Consider the following 21,930-nt stretch of genomic DNA (forward strand, 5'->3'; position numbering starts at 1 on the left):
ATCCAACCCCTTAATGCTATACTGCTCCGATTTGTATAGTAGTTTTCCATGTGCAACAGTGTCAAGAGCTTTCCTGAAATCCAAGTATATGATATCAAAATTATTTTTTACATCCAGTTTCTTTGTGACCACATAATAGTATCCAATCAAATTGGTCAGACAAGACTTCCCCTTAACAAACCCATGCTGCATCTGAATTACTACTGCTGTCTTGTCTAGATGATCCTGCAATGCTTCTTTAACGAGTGATTCCATTATTTTCCCTGCAACAGAAGTCAAACTAACAGGTCTGTAATTCTTGTGTCACCTTTTGATCTTTGTGAATTGGAGATACATTTGCACATCTCCAGTCCATGGGGACTTCCCCTGAGTCCAAGAATGCTCTCATAATTATGGCTAAGGGTTTGCTTACTTCCTTTGCCACCTTCTTTAATATAACTGGATAGATCCCATCCACCCCAGGTACCTTTCTTATGTTTAACTTCAACAATTTCTCCTCCACTTTGTTCCGGGTTATTACAAAATCATTTAACTCCCTGTTAGAGTTTGATAAACATTTGGCCCTCTCCTCCTCTCCATATGTGAATGTAGATGCAAAATACTCATTTAGTTTGGCAGCTATCTGAGAATGATCATCTACAGTCAAACCATTGATATAAGTAAAGAAGTTTTTGCTGTTTTTCTTTGCATCCTTTGGCAAAGATTTTTCATAATCTGCCTTCGCTTGCCTAACCTCCTTTGTGACTTGATTACAGACTAGCTTGTATCTACCATAGGCTTCTGTGTTGCCTGACATTTTATGTCCATCCTTTGCAATTTTCTTCTTTGTCACAAGTCTCATTAGTTCATCTGACATCCATTTGGGCTTAAACCTAGAACAGTATTCCTTAGTTGGAACAAAAAGAATAGTAGCTTCCAAAATTACTTCCTTGAATGCTTCCACGATGATTCCATTTAGAATTTGCTGTTGGTAACATCATCAATTGGTCTCACTGTATACAACTTAAAAAAATCTCTTAGACCACTGTAGTCACCTTTACCAAAGCAAAAACCCTTCCCTTTACCCCTTATGGTAGTTACATCTTTAAGTAAATCCCACATCAGTACACTGTGATCACTGCCACCTAGTGGTTCCTTTATTTGTAAATTCTTAATGCATGAATAATCACTGCTGATAATCAGATCAAGATTGTTACTCCCTCTGGTTGCCTCTTTAACATGCTGCTTTCAAAAATAATCATCCAATAAATCCACAAAAGTCTTGCTAATGTGCGAGTGACCAATCCACAGGTTCCATTCTATATCTGGGAAGTTAAAATCCCCCATTATAAGACACTCTGATTTACTGGCCCACTCTATTTCTCTCTATGATTGTTCATCGTACTCATCAGAGTCATTATACCTATAACAAACTCCTAACCTCATTTTTGCTTTCTCGGTGCTTATAAAATTCTAATAAACAGTCATCTGTAATTTCAAAATTACATAATTTCATGTCTCTTAGCCTCACTTACACAACCTCTCCTCAGCCTGAAAGGTCTTTCATCAGTAAAGACTGATGCAATACCTATTGAAATTAATCAGCAACATCAGCTGGGTTATCTAAGACTTTCCCACACCCAGTGCACAAGTGTCCAGTCTGATTTGTTTTCTTTTTATTCACATACATGAAAAACCCCTTGTCCCCATTCTTACTCTCAACCTGTGTGCATTCTCAGCCTTCTCCTCCCTAACCTTATTTGTGGTACTATGACATATTGACTTGTAGCTGTTGTTGCCATTGGTACTTTCCATGCTATCGTTTTCTATTCTGTTAGACTGGCCAGCTGTCTATTCTTACCCCTTGTATTTTTTCTAACATGCTGATATAAATAATAATGATCTAGTTTATGAGAGGGTATCAAAAAGTTTCTACCCTTAACTAGAAATAATAGCCCTAGAAAGGTGAAACTTCACAGGAACTTTAATCCTTTTCTATGTACACTCCATGTATAGTAACGCATCTCTCCCATCTATGGATCAATTGTTTAGAAGTCCGCACTTTTTGCCTGAAACTGCGATTCCACTTCATTGATGACTTCCTGAGACAAATCAAAGCAGCATCCACTCCATGGTTTCTTCATTTCTTGAAACAAGAAGTCTGACAGTGCTGAGTCAGGAGAATAGGGAGGGTGTTTCAAAGCCATATTGAACAACAAAGTTGGTGGTGGCAACAGCTGTGTGAGCCGGTGCATTGTCTGACAGAAGCCAGACACTTTTGGTTAACATTCCACACATTTTCACTTTCAAAGCATCGCGTAGCTTTTTCAAAAGATTTCTGTAGTATTCTTCGGTAAGTGTGGAACTACGAGGTAGGTAATCTGTCAGGATAACCCCTTTTCTGTCCCAAAACACGAACATCACCTTCACAGATGGAGTGGTGTTTTCCTTTTTGGGAGGTGGGGGGGGGGAGGTATGCTTTGACACGTCTTTAGTCTCCGGATCATACTGGTCCACCCAGCATTCGTCATTTGTCACCAACCGGTCAAAAAAGTTCCCAACATCTGCATTACACAAATCCAGCAGTTGGCAAGAACATTGCATTCAACATTGCTTCTGCAAAGGCATCAGCAATCTTGGAACCCATCGTGCAGAGACCTTAGACATGTGCAGATGGTCATGTAAAATGCTGTGAGCAGACCCGTAACTAATTCCCCCTGCATTTGCGATGAAATGAATTGTCACACGTTTGTCACTTAGCACCAGCTGGCCAACCACCATCTCGCTGTCTGTGGATGTTGATGGCCTTCCTTCTCTTGGCTTGTCAAAGACACTTGTACCACAGCACTGGAACTCCCATTTCCACTTTTTTACAGTGTCATAGAGTGAACAATTCTGCCTATACACAGATTTCATTTCTTCAATTTCCTGAGCTTTCTTGCCCTGCAAATGCAGGAACTTAATCACTGCTCGATACTCCACTTTGTCAACCATAGCGTCCTTCCTAAGATTCTGGGTCTCACCTCTGGTGTACGATCATCTACAGGAATGAAATTTCACATGTTAGTTATTGAATATGTAGACAACTTATATTAAAAACGACATCTTCCTACTGATGTTTTATCTAGGTCAGGGTATGAAATTTTTGATACCCAATCGTATTTCAAGATTTTGTCTGAATGTTTCCCTCCCACTTATTCCAGTAAGTTTGAATTCACCCATAAGAAGTAATTCACACTTGCTTGTCCATTTCACTTGCATGTAGAGACGCTCATCATATTCTTAACAGCCTTCTGGTAGATTACTCCCACTCTCATTATACCTTTGTTTTAAACTAACTTACATCACACAGATTCTATGCTGGCAGGTATAACTTCAGACTCAGAAAATGTTTTTTCATGCCCAGGCTGCTTTTGATAAGAAGCATAATGCCACCGCCCCTCCAATTTTCACCATCTTTCCTAAATACATTATACATGCCAAAGTGAAACTTATCATCCCCAATTTCTGGCTGGCACCATGTTTTTATTAGCCCTATTGTATCAGCATTATTTGTCGTAACCAGGAGTTCAAATTCACCCATTTTGTTGACAACACTCCTTTACTGTAGACCCAGTAAAGGCTAAGTATTCTTCTGTCATTTACTACACTGGCATGCCCCTTGAAGTTATTCAAGTTTGTTTCCTTAACTGTATCTTTCTGCTCATTTGAAACATTGCCACCCCCAGAACATCTTGCCTACATCCACTTTTGCAGCAGCAAACAAAACAAAGATTGATGCGATACCTATTGAAATTAATCAGCAACATCAGCTGGGTTATCTAAGACTTTCCCACACCCAGTGCGAAAGTGTCCAGTCTGGTTTGTTTTCTTTTTATTCACATACATGAAAAACCCCTTGTCCCCATTCTTATTGAAAGTCTATTGCATTTTTACTAATGATAATCTTAAGAAAATTTTAAATGAAAACTAATTATCAGCTCATTTATTCACATTGAAAAGATTAGTAAATTGATGGCATGATACCATTTCAGTGACATCACCATATGGGTTACTCCTTAGTCTTGGTTGACCAGATTGATGCAAAACAGCACTTCACTGAGATATTCCAGATATGGCTAGTTTAGTTAAGTTTTTGGTATACATAAAAAATTGTTCTAAAATGATCACAATTTAATATTTGTTTCAAAATTGTAACATCCAGGGCTTTTTTTGTGACGGTACACAACGGTACGGCGTACCGGCACCTTTTTTTACAGCGTGCCAGCACGGGTGACATGCCTGGCACGCAGTCGGTGTCAGCCATGCCAGCTGCTTCCATCTATTAAGGAGATCACGTGACAATGGGCGGAGTCAACACCCGTCAATCACGGCCGTATCGCTAGCAGTCTGGAAGGGGTACCCGTTTCTGAATCTCGACTAAAACTTCATTATGAAATTATTTTTACTTATTTTTTTACTTGGTACTTACCGTATTTTTACATTTTACTTATTATTTTTTATTTATTAAATAAGACTCACCTTTGACTTATTTTTAATATACTTGTATAATAAATTTATGCTTAATAAAATGTGTGTTAATAAAATTAATGGTCGAGATTCAGTATCCGATATAGCATACCAACTGCTAGCGATATGGCCGTGATTGACGGGTGCTGACTCCGCCCAGTGTCACGTGATCCTTAGCAGACAGAAGCATCTGGCATGGCTGACACCCACTGCGTGCGAGCCGTGTCACCCGTTCCGGTACGGAATTTTTCTTGATAGCAAAGAATGAGTACCGGCACCTATTTTTTTACAAAAAAAGCACTGGTTATAACTATACTCTGTTGACTCTAAATTTAATTTTGACATAAATAAATACAGGTAATCAAGTGAAGCTCTCATTGGTTAGTTCAGCATTTCTCAAACTGTTCCATGAAAAATCGTAATTTAGAGTGTAGATTAAAAATATAAAAATAAAATAAATAAAATTTGCAATTTTTAGTGTACGCCACTTTTGTATCATTATAATTTTTAACATTTTTTTTTCTTCAGTTATTAATATATTGGCATAGACTAATAATCTAATAGACCACGGAACACTTTATTTTGGCGGGCCTTTGCATCGAGAAGTATATGTAGAGGTAATGACATACGAAAAAGTAGCAATGTAGTGATCTAATATGCCATTTAGCTTGGAGTACATGGGTTGAAGGAGAGATGGAAGTGAACCGATATCATAACTAAACACATTTCCTTGTATAATTTTTATTTTGATAATCATTAGTATTTCGAAATGTTATTATTAAAATATATGACCATGGATCTGTGGTTGAAAAAAGAACCTTTAAAACGAGAAGCAAAATAATTCTCGTAGTGCTATTGTCGTCAATGGAAACAAACATATTGTCACACTTCAAAGTGAGGATGAGAATGTTCCCCAAAAATCCAAAGTGAAAAAACAAGAACCAACTAATAAAACACCAAAACGAAAGTATAATGACAGTTATTTGGATTTCGGCTTTATATGTGTTGGAAATAAAGGTGCTCCTGATGCACAGTGCATCGTATATAATAAAATATTAGCAAACAGTTCTTTGGCTCCCTCTAAACTTGTATTTCGTAAGTGTTCTGTGAATATGTTGTGAGATGAAAAGTGTTCCATGACTAAAAAAGTTTGGGAAACGCTAGGTTAGTTACTTAAAAATGCATGGTATTTTGGCAAGTGTCCCATGACAGCTTTACTTGATGACATTTATTTATGTCAGGAAAGTTAGATTGAACAGAGCATAGTAATTTGTTAGGGTTAGTATTGCTCTTACTTTTTAACAATTTCAATGACTTTTTCACTGACAGTTTCACTGATTGTCATTCATAGATTCTCAAACAAATGAACATTGAAGATTATTCTTATGATTACCAAATATCCAATTTTTTACGGGTAAATTTTGTATAATTTCAGTAAGATTTGTTTTATAGCTATTATGTTATTATCAAATCTTCTTGGCAAAATAATTATTAAAATTTATCTTTAATCAAATCATTGCTTACTTCTCTCATTCTGAATGGAGAGGATTGTTCCACCAAGTTATGCAAGGATATTTATGAATCATAGCAACCCATTGCATTTCAGTATACTAAGTTAGTTTTCCTATTCTGTTTTCATCACTCCCCATGAGAAATTCATCTAATAGTTTTATCCTAATTTTGCATCCTAACATTGAAGATTATTCTTATGATTACCAAATATCCAATTTTTTATGGGTAAATTTTGTATAATTTCAGTAAGATTTGTTTTATAGCTATTATGTTATTATCAAATCTTCTTGGCAAAATAATTATTAAAATTTATCTTTAATCAAATCATTGCTTACTTCTCTCATTCTGAATGGAGAGGATTGTTCCACCAAGTTATGCAAGGATATTTTTGAATCATAGCAACCCATTGCATTTCAGTATACTAAGTTAGTTTTCCTATTCTGTTTTCATCACTCCCCATGAGAAATTCATCTAATAGTTTTATCCTAATTTTGTATATTCCTTATATTTTAATATTTTTTAAAGTGCTTTTAAGTTAATGATGTGTATAACTGCTTATTCTGTAGCCCAAACCAATAGAAGTTCAAGTGATTTCCCATCATATGCAACGATATGCAGTCTGGTTTGGTGGGAGCATGCTAGCCTCCACAGTAAGTGCTAATAATTTTCATTTAAACACTATAGTTTTCAAATTAAAATCTTGTTTTATGTGTAGATCTAATATCCAGTCCAAGAAAATAGGACACTTATGAAAATCTAATATGTGGTGGACCCTCATAAATCTGTAATTCATTGAATTGTATTTTGAAGTTATTTATTTTATTTATTTATTTATTTATTATTATTTTTTTTTTTTTGTAGGTGTAAATTATTATAGTTGGCAATATTCAGGGTGGCTATTATTAAACTGCTTCATTTTTGAAGTGTTCAGTAAAGGACCTTCAGAAGTCAGGAATGAGATGCATGTAGAGGGGCTTGCCTAAGATTCTTGGCACTGGTAATATAAAGCTTCTGTATATGAGAAATACTTGCCATTTCTCTAAGCTACATATAGAGTGAAGGTGATTCAAGAACTATGTATGGTGAGAATGAGATGCATATACAGTTCTTGAAGACATCAGCTTGAAGAGACTTGATGAAAATTGATTAATTGCACAAAGCTGAAATTTAGTGTGGACCATGGTCAGGCAGTGCAGAAAGAATGGGCACCAAAAAAATTAGTTTCACAGAGTTCCATTTTTTAGCACATAACTATAGCTATAGTACCTTTTTATAATTTTTATGAACTATTTAATAAAATGTAAAAATTGGATCATTTTCTACAACCAATAAAGTTTGTAGAACTTCTGATATGATAATTAGTTACACAAAGGCAAAAGCTATGAAAGTTGGGGGAGAGAATTAAAATTTAGAATGTAGATTAAATAACCACAAATTGAAAATGATTTAGTGATTTTATGTATTTAGGAACAATCTTTGGTGAAAATGGAAATTATAAATAAGTAAAGCATCCTGTAAATCTAATAAAGTGCAGCCATTATCAACCCACTGCAGGGTGGTAGCCTCCTCAACAATTCATGCTGAGGGGAAATGGACCATAATCTGCCACGCTGGTCCAGTGCGGGTTGGCAGATCGACCGTATTCAGCAGTCAGGGGCTTGAACCCCGGTCTTTCAAAGAGCGTGTGCTACTGCACTCCCGCTCCTGCCCACTCGGCTACGGAGGCCTCTTGTAAATCTAATAAGCCAATTAAATTCATTTGAAGTAAAATAAAAATTAGCCAAAAGACATAATTAGCTGCTTATAATACAATTTTAGTCTATTTTAACCTATGGAACTGACAGCTGGGTAAGAAATAAAAGAATTGATTAAAAATTATTTTCAGAAATGAGAGTTTTATGGATAATAAATGAAACTAATAGATGGAATCAATGGAAAGACCATTTTTCAAATGTGGAAATAAAAGAATCATATAGTACAAATATCTATTCAAAGGTAAGCAAAGCAAACTTAAGATCACATTGGCATATAGAATGAATGGGAGAAAAAAGACCAGGAGGTAAATAAATTTATTATATCAGAGAAAGAGAAGAAAAAGCTTTATTTTGGGTAAGCTAGAGATCTAATATAAAATAGAATACATGGAGGAAAATTGTGAGCAGAAGGCCAAGTCCATGCAACATTGTAATGCCCTCTATTTCCACTAGGCATAACAGATTTGGATGTTGATGTTTATATATTCAGTATATTCATTTTGGTAGCTGGTCTGTGGGCTACATATAAATATAGGTGAATGAAGGTTGGGGATGAGATGTGATCTTGCAAGAATCCAAGAGTTCTTGCAGATCTTGCATTCCACCACTGGATGGGGGGGTCCATTCAGAAGTGAATTGTAAGGATTTTTAGTGAACAAAAGAAACTCACTCGGCTCGAAAAGCAGTCATAAAAGTATTTTCAGTGACACATGTGGGTAGCAACTTAAAAGCTGAATTTAAACAATGAGCATTGATCATCATTCCTGCAAAAATGAATACCATGTGGTATGCTGACAGTTTGGACAGTTGCACTTTTCCTACACTGTAGCTATAGTATGGGGAGGGCCCTTTTCTGCTTAAACATGACAATGCTTCATGTCACTGTACAACCTGTAGACTTCATTAGCATTATTAGTAGAGGCATACAATGCAAGAAAGCAAGCTTATGCAGCATCAGCCAAAAAAAAAAAAAAAAAAAAACTCCCATTTCACCCCTCCATTTGTTCTAAATGCCTGTTCAGCTCAGCCTTAAATTTATTAATTTATTTAGGCTCAACTTCCACAACAAAAGATGGAAGACTGGATTTGAAGACTACGATGTGAAAAAGCTTTATTGGCTTCCCCAGGACCCCAACTTTAATCTCATTGAGCATGTTAGGCTAACATGCCTGCAATCAACAGCTGATTTTACTGCTTTTTTGAAGGAAGGATGGATCAAAATACTGCCACCTTTTGTCAAAATTTGGTTCAGGGTCTAAAATTAGGTTGCAGGATTATTAAAGCCACCAAAGTTGGGCTGAAACGTTATTAAATATTGCATCAGTAAAAGGTTCTTTGAAACATGAAATAAAAAGCAATAAATGATAATATGAATAAAAGCTAATCCAAAAAGAAAGGGGGGTGGGAGATAAAAACATGAAATAAGACCTTGTGGCTGTGCATATCTCTGGGGTTTTTTTTGCTTAATCCCTTAAGTGGTATGCATGGAACAGTTTCATACTCAGCACAGTGCTTGGTGTATTGTGTCTCAAGATATTTCTGAGTGCGCTAAGGCATTTAAAAAGCTATCCTTGTGGTTGTTCGGAGATGGCAGCACATAATGAAATCATTGCATTAGTTTACCCTATCATTATTTTCTCATTATTACGTATAAGCTGAAATGTGAAAATTGTGTTCTTAAAAAACACACACCCACACACACATTCATCTAACATGGCATGTAGAGTGAATTTTAAGTCACCACTAAAGTAATTAAGCAATCCATCCTTTCAAGAGCAGTTGCCTTTGTTTCTATGTAGTATATTTAGACTCTAGTGAGGCTTTGCCTTTTGTTATAACTGGAACAGTATACCATTGGTGCAAAGATTTTATGGATAAAAGTTTAGTAGTCAACTTTCTGCCATTGACATATGGCAGAATGACAGTGAGTGAGTTCTTGGAATGCATGGCCTTGCAGCGGTGAGTGCTATGGATAGCAAGTTTATTTCTGGAATACTGAAATTTTATAAAACTGAGTCTTTCTTACATAACTATTTTTAAATATTAATTTGTTTTTATGTTGTCTTGAGTGTTCAACATTAGAAGGAAATTATTGTTAAAAAATAAAAACTTAATTTAAAAACATTTGACAAATTATGAGAAAAAAGCTGGAAAAAAATCATGAAAAAATGAAAGCTTTTTTTTATGCGGTAATATCCTCTACATCTATTTATGTATCACCTGATTCGTTTTCTTCAACTTATAGATAAAAAACAAGAAAATTTATTCAATATCAACTTTAAGTCCAAATCAGACAATTGAAGCTAAGAGGTGGAAGCTTCCCTTCTGATTTTCAAAGCTGTACTGACAATCACAAATTGCATCACTATAAATTTCCTCACAGAATAAGTATTACAATTGAAATTTATGCTATAGCCTCAAATTTGTTATACATTGATGTACATTATACATTTTATTGATAAGAAAATAAATTAAAAGACAGAACTATTTTGACATACTTATTTACAGATATTCACAGAAATACACTGCACCATGTGAATGCCTTTTCATTGTGACCAGTATTTGAAATTAACATTCTGTAATAAGATGGAAAAAATATACCAGCAGCAAACAAATATGGTTGTGATACCATTAGGTCTTCTATAATAGATATTATATTGGCTTACATGAGCTGTAATTACCACCTTGCATCTATCTGGCATATAGTGTATCAGATTCTTTATATAATTGCTGCTTTATCCATGGATAATCTTGCAATGTTATATTGCTTGATGACTTTTTAGCAGTTTTCTGTTACCTAATGCCTCAGCAGTTTTTAATTGGGTTCAAATCAAAATTATTTCTTGGCTGTGATAAAGATTGGATGTTGCAGTCTTGCATTAATTTCTTCACCTAAAGATAAAAAAAAAAATGATGAAACAGTCAGTGTTGAAACAAGTTAAAATTAGCATACTGGAAATTGTATTAAATGATTGTGTAATGTTTTACTAACCTTATGTGCAATATGGCTAGGTGCAGAGTCATGTTGGAAGACAATTTTCTGTTCCCTGAAAGAGATCTCTGATGACAGAGAAGTAAAAAGAGTCTCCTTTAAAATTTTTATACACTGTAGTAGTTACCATTTACAAAATGTATTCACCCACTTCCTTGGGTGTTATGTATCCCATAAACTGGCTTGCTCAATGAAAACTTTACTGTTGATTGAATAGTCAGGGAGATAACCCTTACTGTTAGATCTATGTCAAATGTAGCATTTACCATCCAATCTGTAGAGGTTAAATTTTGATTCCTCAGAGAATATTAGATTCCCATTTCTCAGTTGTCCAATTAGCATGGTCATTGGCCCAGTTAGTCATTTTTTTCTTTGTGGATTTTGTCAATAAGGTTTTCTTATTAGGTCAATATGCTTTCAGATCACTCATCAGAAGTCTTTGGAGGAAAAATCACTTGCATTTACTTGCATTTACCTGGGCATGTTCCTTCTACATGGGTTTTAGATTGATTTTTTAGATCTGTGGAACTTACATGACAGTCATAGAGGCATAGATGCTTCAAAACACTGTCTGTGCTGCAGTAATTTTCCATTCAGTCTGGTTCCATATTTTCTTTTGACATCTGTGGTCCCAAGTTTCTTTAAGTAACCTCTGAACAGTAGACTGATTACAGCCAACTTTTTCAGCTATGTGTCGACTAGAAAACCTACCTGTCAAGAGTAATAATTTCCTTTTCTTCCTTGGAGTTAACTGAGCATATGCCATTACCCCTACTGAATAGGAAGTAAAGACAGATAGCAGCAGGTGGATGATGCAAAACCACTCTGATATTACAGAATAACAGTGCAACATCGCACTAGTTTTACAAGATGATGTAGGGTTATTAAGGAAATATTAAACTTTAAGAAAGTGGTGCAGTTTATGCAGTTGTCACTGTATATTCAGACCTCCATCTGTTAAACTGTCTACAATTATTTTTCAACTAAGATAATATATTTCAACACCTATTTGAATATTTTTAGAAAATTTGGACATAAACAGACACTTTATTTGAATTGACCTTCAAAAAAGACACATACACACAATTTTAATTAATATCATCATTGTTGTCAATAAAATAACAATTCGAACTCCTGGTTAGGATGACTAGTTCTGATATAATACTTCTTACAGAAATGTGTCATCTGAAAATAGGGGATGCTGACTTTTACTATGGTATGTGCAATGCATAGTCAAACCTTGATTTAATGCTACCATTTGTTTGTCACTGACATTGACACTAAATTGAAGGTGGTGCTAAATCAAGGTACTTCAGACAATAAGAACCACTTTGGTAATTATTTTGGCAATTAAGAAATTTTTTTCATATAAATTTCATATAATGCAGATAGAAAAATATTTAGGGATTACCCAGATATGCAAAGTAAATGTTAATAATAATTAGGAGAAATAAAATTTGCTTCATTTACAATAATTATCTAGTATATTGAAAAGATGTGAGTTATGCATTACAGGACTTTACAATATAAATAAAAATATATTAAAATTATTTTTTTCAAGTACTTATCCAGTTTTGTGTGAATTTCTTTTTGTTGTCTATTTTAATTTCAAAATGTCAGGAACTACAACATGTTTCATTAGGTCTTTATCATTTATGTTTTTTTCAAGGAATCGATAAATTTTTGGAAGACATTCCTTAGCTGTCGCTTTTTCACAAACTTCCATCTCATCTTCTTCACCGTTACTGTCAAATGAAAGCTCATTTTTTTGCATTAATTCCAAGTTCCTTGGTGTCATTTCTCCAAAAGCAGGTTCTTGGTCATCTGCAAGAAATTTTTCAGGAGCCATAGATACACTCACATTTGGAAGATCATCCGTGGCTATTCACAACTCCTGTGTAGGATTATCTCCTATTTCATCTAAATGAACTGTTGGAATCACACTGGGCTTATTGAAAAGATATTCATCTTTTCAGTAAGCCCAGCATGAGTCCAACAGTTACTTATTGTTTGCAGTGAAACTTCATCCCATGAAAGTGCTGCTCTCTACTATATCTGTTATCTACTATCCTGTAATGTGCCTTAAAACTCTTAATAATTCCAGCATCAAGAGGCAGTAGGAAACCTGTGCGATTAGGAAGTAGGAACTCCATCGCTACATTACTAAGACACTGCTTTGTGCCAAGGAGCATTATCTAAAAGCAAAAGCACATTGCAGTTTTTAATTCTCATTTCTTTCCTGAAATTTTGCAGCCACTCACAAAATTCTACTGCAGTCATCCATGCTTTACTATTATGTCTATAATTCACATAAATTAATGGGTTGAAATTCTCAAGCACTAAAAATTTGTTGCTCTTCCAATTATGGTAACAGTCCCTTTGTCACTCCCATCTGCATTTGTACAGAACATAAGGGTGACTCTTGCTTTTATTTTTTTACACCCTTTCACAGTACCACTCGATACTGTTTTGTCTGGTTGCATTCTATAAAAGAGCTGTTTCATTCATGTTATAAATGTCTCGTTAATCATATTTTTTAAAAATATCAAATTTTTTGATTATATCATTCCACTGATTCTTTGTCAACCTCAGCTGGTTCTCCATATCTATTTTACTGAATCAATTGATGGCACTGCTTAAAACAATGCAACCAACCATTGCTGTTCACAAAATCTCTGATTCTCATCTGTTCCCAGTAGCTTTGAGGGAGGAGGCCAGAGAGTGTATTATACCATTGAATTTAATTATGAAGACATCTTTGGTCTCCAGAGACATTCCTTTAGATTGGAGAAATGCTAATGTATTGTCAATACATAAAGGTGGTTCCAAGATGAAGTCAGTAACTACAGACCAAATAGTCTGACTTCAGTAGTAGGGAAAATCTTAGAGGCAGTGATCAAGAGTGCAATCCAGGGACATTTAAATAAGATAGAAATGACATTCTGAACAAACACCTTGGTTTTGTTAAGAGAAATATCACATTTAACTAACCTTGTAAGCTATTTTGATACAGTTGCTCGTGACCTAGATGTAGGGAACAATTTCGACATTTTATTTGGTTTTAGCAAGGCATTTGACTCGGTCCCTCATGAGAGGTTGCTGTATAAACTGGAACATGTTGGAATTACTGGAAAGATTCAAAGCTGGTTACTAGAAAAATTCTAAGCTGGATCACAGGGCAGAGGATTGTGATTAATAAATATTCTTCGGATTGGTGTAATGTTAGAAATGGGGGTTCCTCAAGAACCCCATCAATGATGGGATAAAAGGCGTGATGTCAAAATTTGCAGATGATGTAAAGATTGGGAGAGTTGTTAATGATCAGTGTCAAGCAGTGCTCCTTCAGGATGACTTGAACAACCTTCAAGAATGGTCGGAAAAGTGGCAGCTGTGTTTTAATACAGCAAAATTCAAGGGCTTACACTTGTGAAATAGCAATCTCAAAATAACTTCTACACTTGGTGGAGTAGAATTAAAAATAATAGAGTAAGAAAAGGATCTGGGAGTTAGGATATGGACAGAAATGGGGTTTTCTGAGCAGTGTAAACAGGCAGTCAGGAAAGTTCATAGTGTCCTATTGATGATTTTTTGAACAGTATCCTGTAGAGATAGAGAGGTCATAATTCCACTGTACCAGATAATTGTAAGGCTGCATTTGAAATACTACGTTCAAGTATGAAGACCATCTTGAAAAAAGAATGAACTTCTTGAAAGGGTCCAAAGAAGGGCAACTCACATAGTGAGATCAGCAAAGGGCAGCTGTACGTGGTAAGAATTTTATTATGTGTGCTACAGAGCTTGCCAATCAGGCACCTTGGAGGGGACCTGATTATTGTTTATAAGGCTCTGAGAAGTGTTTGTAAAATTAATGAATACAGAATTTTCACTATTATAAAGAATTCCAGAACTAGGGGCCATAAATTCAAATTACAGTGAAAAAGATTTTGACTCAGTTGTAGGAAGTTTTCTTTTAGCTAGCGGCGAGTTGTTGATTGCTGGAACAAATTACTTTTGCAGGTAGTTGAGGCTGTGTGTTTGAAGAAATTCAGAGAACAACTGGATAGTTATTTGCATGAGGAGGGAAGTGCATAATTTGTATTTTATCTTCTTCTTTTTTTTTTTTTTTTTTTTCTTTTTTTTTTGGCCAAAGCAGCAAAAGCATGTCTTTCTTGCATTATATAGCTAATACTGATATAGATACTGACTTTAAAATTTTGTTTAGTCTCCAATGGGATTCAAACACAAACCTTTCCAAATTAACCTCATTCGTTAAACCCTTTTTGTGCTTGCTTATACAGTGGATTCCGGTTAATTGGGCCACTGGTTAATCGGACCAGCCATTTATTTGGGACAAATCTTAAAAACCAGAACCCAATTGAGAAAATAGCCAGGGTTTACTTCGCTTAATTGGGACAAAATGCCGTTTAATCAGGACAGGAGACCGCAGCACTGGAGATTACCCTATGATTGTCTCCGACCGTACCACGTAGTTCGATCGGATTTCTGGAGGTGACAACCATAAAACAATAAAAACAATTAGCAGTCACCTGTTTATTGGGCTTTTCTGTTAGTGCAATCTATCATAAACGGATAGTAAACTCGATCTTATTGAATTTGCAATAATACTGACAGCAGGAATTCTGTGGGTTATTATGGTGAAATGTGTTTACACTTCCATGGAATCTTCAATCATATAAAAAAAAATAATTTTCAGAATCTTCTCTTCATTCCTATTTTTAAAGCTTTGTAACTCGTTACTCCGTTCCCACTTTTGCGTATTGTGTTACTTGCAATTTGTGTGTGCCGTGTTTTTTGTTATTGATTGCTTATCTTTTTACTGTTTTAAATTTTAACCCCCACCCACAAATGTCAACTAGTTTAGTTAGTATGTACATATTACAGTATGTATTAATTATTCCGATTATCACGTATATTCTTCTGAATTTCGCATATCATTTAATTTTTTAATTGGTAAGGTAATAAAGGGTAAATTTGTGCTTAATATATCTTTACTTTTATAGCCTGTGGATAATATTCCTCCTGTTTTCGCTAATTAGACTCGCTGTTTAATAGAATTAAAATTCAATTCACAAACGTAATCACAATGACTGTCGCTTACTGCACATCGTGTAGTGAACGGTGCTTCACTATGGTGAGTTCGTCGTAACATGATTTGATTGTACAGTGAACTAATTGTAAGGGGGGGGGTTACATTGTATTTTTAACTATTTACATGAAACTTCGGATAATTGGGGCAGCCGCTTAATCGGGCCAAAATGCACTAGTCCCGATGTGTCCCAAATAACCGGAATCGACTGTGTATATATACCATATTTCCTCATGTATAAGACGCACCTTAATTTTGGGGCCCGAAATTTGAAAAAAAAATGTATTACATAAAGTTATTGAACTCAAGTTTTATTCATCATAAAATTCATACAACTCCTCATTACTTGAATTCAGCACTGTACGAAAATCTTTTCTGAGCCATTTCTGGGCAGAACGTGGCAAAACGTAACCTAATATACCGGTAACAAGTGCGAAACAATGAGCGCAACAATAACAAGTGTGAAAAAGCAGGAAATGCAAGTAAAAAATCTACAACCACTGTATAAGACGCACCCAGTTTTTAGACCCAAATTTTTCGAAAAAAGGTGCGTCTTATACGTGGGGAAATACGGTATATATACACTGATTTAATGGGAAAGGCTTAGAAAATCTTAAAGGCTTGGAAATACAATTTTATTCCCTATAAGTTATTCCAGGTTTTTAAAGTTTACACGTGAAAATCAGTCCATGAACACATTTGTGTATTGGCACAAATATGGCTTAAGATATTGATGCACCACAAAACTAACAGTGACTAGTTGAATATTAGGATATAGGGTAGTTATAAATGGCTATTGCTCTGATTGGACCAGAAATATGAGTGAGAGCTCACAGGATTCAGTATTGGAACCCTTGGTGTTTTTTTTTTTTTGTTATTTGTTAATTGCTTAGCTGATGACAAGTTTAATATCAAATTTTTCCGATAATAAAAAGGTTGGCAGGGTGGTAAATGATAGTAACCAAAGTTACTGTCTTCAGCAATACCTAAATTATATATATTAGATAAATTATATAATTGGTCTGAGATGAGACAGATAAACTACATTCTTGATAAATGTACTTTATCTATCATAAAGGTTTACATTTTGGAGCAGTAATTCCAGATTATTTTATTCCTTTGGAAGCAGCAAGCTAAAGGTTCTCTTAACAGTACAGACAAGCTTCCAGGACAGCATATGGTGTTTTATATATGATGCACAGAATTTTGCTAGTAGCACTGTCACTTATTCTCTTAGTCGGCACCATGATAACGGTCAAAATGAAATTTTCTGAAAAGAACTTCACAGGGTTAAGGGGGAAACACACTATTATCACCTCACGCGAACTCACATTTTACTAAACACATTTCTGGAGTTCACTGCCATTAAAAATTTGCACCTTCCAGGTTACTGGGCTTTTCTGTTTCTGCATCTAATTATAAACGGGTAGTAAACACGATCTTATTGCATTTGCGATAATACTGATAGCTGGAATTGTGTGGGTTTTACGTTATTATGGTGAAATGTGCCCCCTTCACTGAAATTTTCAGTCATTAAAAAAAAAAAAAAAAAACATAAATAAATTGTAAGAATCTTCTCTTCTTTCCTATTTTTTTTGTTTGTTACTCCATATCTCACTTGTGCAATTTGTGCGTGCCGTGATTGTCTTTATTGATTGTTTATTTTATTTATTAATTATTTTTGTTTGTTTGAAATTTTACAATCCTAAAAAAAATTTGAGTGAAAAAAAATTTATGTAAAACCGTAGTTGTGTAAGTCGGGGACTTTGTATCGAAAAATGTTCAGCAACCCACGTAAAAAATATGGCAATAGATAAAAAACGAAAAGACTTAAAATGCGCTACTCATGTGTCCAATTCGATGCTTCCCTTTAATTTTTGCGATGTCGATTGTAAGTCTAATAGCTTTCCTACATTTTTTTAGGATGTCGATTTTAAATCTAATAGCTTCCCTTTATTTTTTACGATGTTGCGTATGGTTTGGTCATTAACATTATAATGGTTCTTAGAGATTTAACAGATGCACCGTTTTCAAACTTTTGAATAATTTCAAGTTTTTGTCCAACTGAAAACGCAACTTTTTTGCGTTTACCCATCATTTTTGCGATTTCTAAACAAAAAAAATTCTGACATCCCTGACATAAATAATGAAACAAAATTTGTCCTTTTGCACTGCAACAGAACACAACAATTGACACGATGCACTAAAACAAACTAGACGTTTGTTTTTTTTTTTTTTTTTTTTTTTTGTGACGAGTGGAACTGTGGGAATTGCAAGATAATAGGTACAATAATCTCCGTGTGACGACTTATAATGCTGTTTGTCACTTATTTACGACTTGCAAAATATCTGTTTATACCTATTCTAGTTATTACTTGAATTTTTTGATTTCTGGTTGTTTTTTTTTGTTTTTTTTTTATTTGGAGTCTTGAAGTGTCCCGGTTAATCGAGAGTCTGCTGTATTTAATATTGCTATGGTTATAGGACCTTAGATATAAATTCTGTAAATTGAATATATTAATTAATTTACCAAATTAATTTAGACCCCAGTTTAATGGTTTGGTGCTGACCAGGCTAGCCGGGTGGGTAAAGTACCTGCCTGGCAACCCAAAGGTTGCGGGTTCGAATCCCGCCTCGGGCTTGGATCAGAGTAGTGCAAAAACCTTGGGAGGTGCATTATGGCCATAGAAGCTGATGTGCCAACAACTAACAAAAAAAAATGGTTTGGTCTTAATGATATTTTGGTTGAAATATTGGAAAGTGATCAATTCCAACTGATGCACAGTAGAATTTCAGTTATCTGAAAATTTTTGCAGATTTTTTTTTTTTTTTTCCTCAACTAATTTCACTCAAAAGAAAGTGACATGTTTAATATAACTGTAAGATAAAATTATCACATGAATATACTAAAATTATAACTCCATTTACATAAAGTATTTATGAATGAAGAAAAGAAGAGTAAATTTCATCCGTGTCACATCTGTGTAAGACAAACTGCACCGATATGATGTGTAAAAACAAAATTCCTTAAATATTGTATGTTTTTATATGTATAATCCCTCATTTACCTTTCCGTAAACAGGTATTTTCTCTATACAGTTTCAACTCTGTAATAAATTATTTGGACATTTTAACGGCAGTGCACAAAACTAGAGACAAATCATGAACTGCATTAGCTATAGGTTGTTTTCATAGTGATTCACTTTTTGGACAGATAAGGAAATAGTTTCACCATTAAATACTAATCTGAATCAGGCAGTAATTGAAAATGGAAGCAGGGTCGGGGAGATTTATGATGAATATATACACAATGAAAACAAACAGCGAGTAAAGGGTTTTACCCCCTCAGATTTCCACTAGCTGGCCAAATCACAAGAATCGAACGAAACAATTTGTTTGAAAATATAGAATCTTGCAACAGAAAAAAACTCTTTCAAACAACAAACATAAATTTTAAGGCTGTGTATGTAATTTGTAAATAATAAATGCAACTTGTAATTTTTTCATTCATATGCTTCTTTTTCATATGTAGATTAGAGTGCATTATAATCAACTGCCTGAAAATTTTAAGTAGAATTTTATTAAAATTTTTTTCAGTAGATTAGATCTTGATTGCATTTTGTATATTCATTGTATGGTAATGAAGTTCTCTGCAATAGACTATATACATAAATCATTTTTTACATTATCTGTTTTCTGACTAACTAGTTTATTATATTTTCATAGCCGGAATTCTACCAAGTGTGCCATACCAAAGCTGCCTATGAAGAATATGGGCCTAGTATATGTCGCCACAACCCAGTATTTGGAACAATGACATAATGGAAACCTATCACTAAAAATATTGTTGTTTAATCCTACAAAGAACTTTTAATCAAACTGGACTTGACTTAGAAAGACTGCCACCTCTGTTACCGAGACATCATAGTGTCATTGGTGGAGCCGTGACTATCACATTCTAATTTGTTACTTAAAAGTTGTTTTTGGTGCCAGGAGAGAACATGAGTATTAATGACCAGCTTCTGTTAAAAGTCACCAAATCTGCATAAGAACTTGAGAAACTAGTCTTTATTCTGGACATTAACATTACAAATAATGAAGTGTTACACGAAATATATATATTGTTTTATTGGGGTGGAGGAAAAGAAATAAATTGATTCTTGAAATATTAACCTTTGGGCTGTATCATATGCATAATTCTACTTACTTCAGAGCAATGTTTCTGTATTGAAACTTATTAACATCTCGTTTTGCTTTGATTTTTTTTGCTAAGCCACCATCTGTACTTAAATTTTATTCAGATAATTTTGTCTAATATCTTGTTCTTTTGAAAAATTTCTGCTTATTTTATGTGGGACAAAAGCACATAGTTGGTACAGCCATTAAAATAATAGTGAGAATATCTGTAGTGTGAACAGATTTTTCATTAAACAAAGCTTATAATAAAGTTAAATTCACTTAGATGAAATTTAAAAACATATTTCTCTGAAATTAGTGCATCCAAATTTTAAGAACTGCTTAGTGTGGTTAGCTAAATTTTCTCTAGGTTATATAGTTGTAGAATATTTGTCATAACTTATTTAAATCAATAAATGTAAACCTGATATCTAATATCTATAGTGCTCCACTGATCATTTTTTGCATTTGCTTTTCTACTTGTAATTTTGCTAATCATAATTGATGTGACTTTGAAATTTATCATACCCCTGTTTACATTTTTTAATGATTATTTTTATGCCCAAAATATTTTTAACTGTTAACAGACTTGTCATTTCTGATATAGTGGCATGAGTTTCCATGCAGCAAATCTTTAGAAATTCATAAATAAATCTTTTGTTAGAGCAGAGCAGTGGTTCAGTTTACAGGAAGACTGGTGAGATTCCTCTGGAAACAGCTGTTTTAATCAAAGCAATTTAAGATAGATGGTATGTCACATCTGTGTTACACATGAATAGTTTAACTATTGAGGTTGAAGTATGATGGAAACATTTGAAAATTTTGGTTCACTAAAGCAATCATTGTGGAATACGATTTTAAAAGCAAATCGAATTTTAAGGATTAGTATATTGGAAACATGTTTTCATTTTGGATCCTTTCCTTTATCCTGTACGTATTTCTTCTTCATTATCTGAAGGGTAGATTGTTTATACAAGATTTCTCAAAAATAACTGACAGTTTAACAAATAAAATATGTATATTAAAATAGCATGGAGAAGGGTTATATCGGTATGTAAAGCAGTAGTTTTCATTACCTGATTCGCTATTACAAACATTCAGATTGTTTTTCTTAACATCAGGCAGAGCTTGATAGTAAACAACAAGCTCATACAAGGTTTCTTATGGATTGCAATAGATGACTTCTCATTTTCATTAATCATTAACCATACATCTAAGAAACCAACCATACTTCTAGAGACGGGAAGTCTCTTGAAGTATGGTTGGTTTCTTATTCTTTGTTCTTTACATTAGGTTTTTTCCTGTTATAAGGTGGCAATATTAAATTCAAGGATTTTGAGTTGGTTTTACACCCTTTCACCCTGTGCATTGAACTGGGCTGTAAATTGCAGTGAACATGTGGAGTTCTCGTTGTTTTGTTAGCCTACTTCATCCTGTATTGCTAATAAATGGCACTTATAATGTCCGACTCCATGTTCATTTACTCATCATGTGTATCATTCTTTCAAAGAAAATTAGGCCCACAGTACCCCAGGAGAACATGCCATATTGCATGTTTGATGCATTCAGGTTCGGTGCCCAGGTTCATGGAGATGGGGGATTATAATTAATAGTACCATTAAGCTTGAACTTGACAGTTTGCTCAACCAAATGCTTAGATCTGTGAAATACATCCATGTGACTTCCTTAGAAATTACTCACCAAATTCAGTCAGACAATTCTGATTCTCATATTTCCATAACTGAAACACTTGGCCTGCCATTTCTTTTCTCATAAGCACATTGCTCTGAAGATTTTTATTACAACTGTGAATGCTTGCATCACAACAGCATCAGTTTCCTCACCACTTGTTTGCCACTACATGTCTTGACCTTTACTGCATTTAGTCTCACACATATCCT

The 21,930-nt window shown here is 34.4% G+C and overlaps 1 protein-coding gene across 1 annotated transcript in view; it reads left to right on the top strand.

Moving 5' to 3' along the window:
- The window catches only part of Arp3 (Actin-related protein 3), a 138,565-nt gene extending 118,540 nt beyond the window's left edge, over positions 1–20,025 (top strand). The window contains exons 11-12 of the mRNA XM_090387619.1: positions 6,567–6,650; positions 19,580–20,025. Coding sequence (XP_090243745.1) covers positions 6,567–6,650; positions 19,580–19,675 — 180 coding nt within the window. The 3' untranslated portion in view covers positions 19,676–20,025. The remainder of the gene's footprint in view (positions 1–6,566; positions 6,651–19,579) is intronic.
- Positions 20,026–21,930: the final 1,905 nt, after the last annotated feature.

The sequence above is a fragment of the Mastigoproctus giganteus genome, chromosome 13, assembly GCF_048544385.1.
Source record: "Mastigoproctus giganteus isolate SK-2022 chromosome 13, ASM4854438v1, whole genome shotgun sequence".
Taxonomy (NCBI): domain Eukaryota; kingdom Metazoa; phylum Arthropoda; class Arachnida; order Uropygi; family Thelyphonidae; genus Mastigoproctus; species Mastigoproctus giganteus.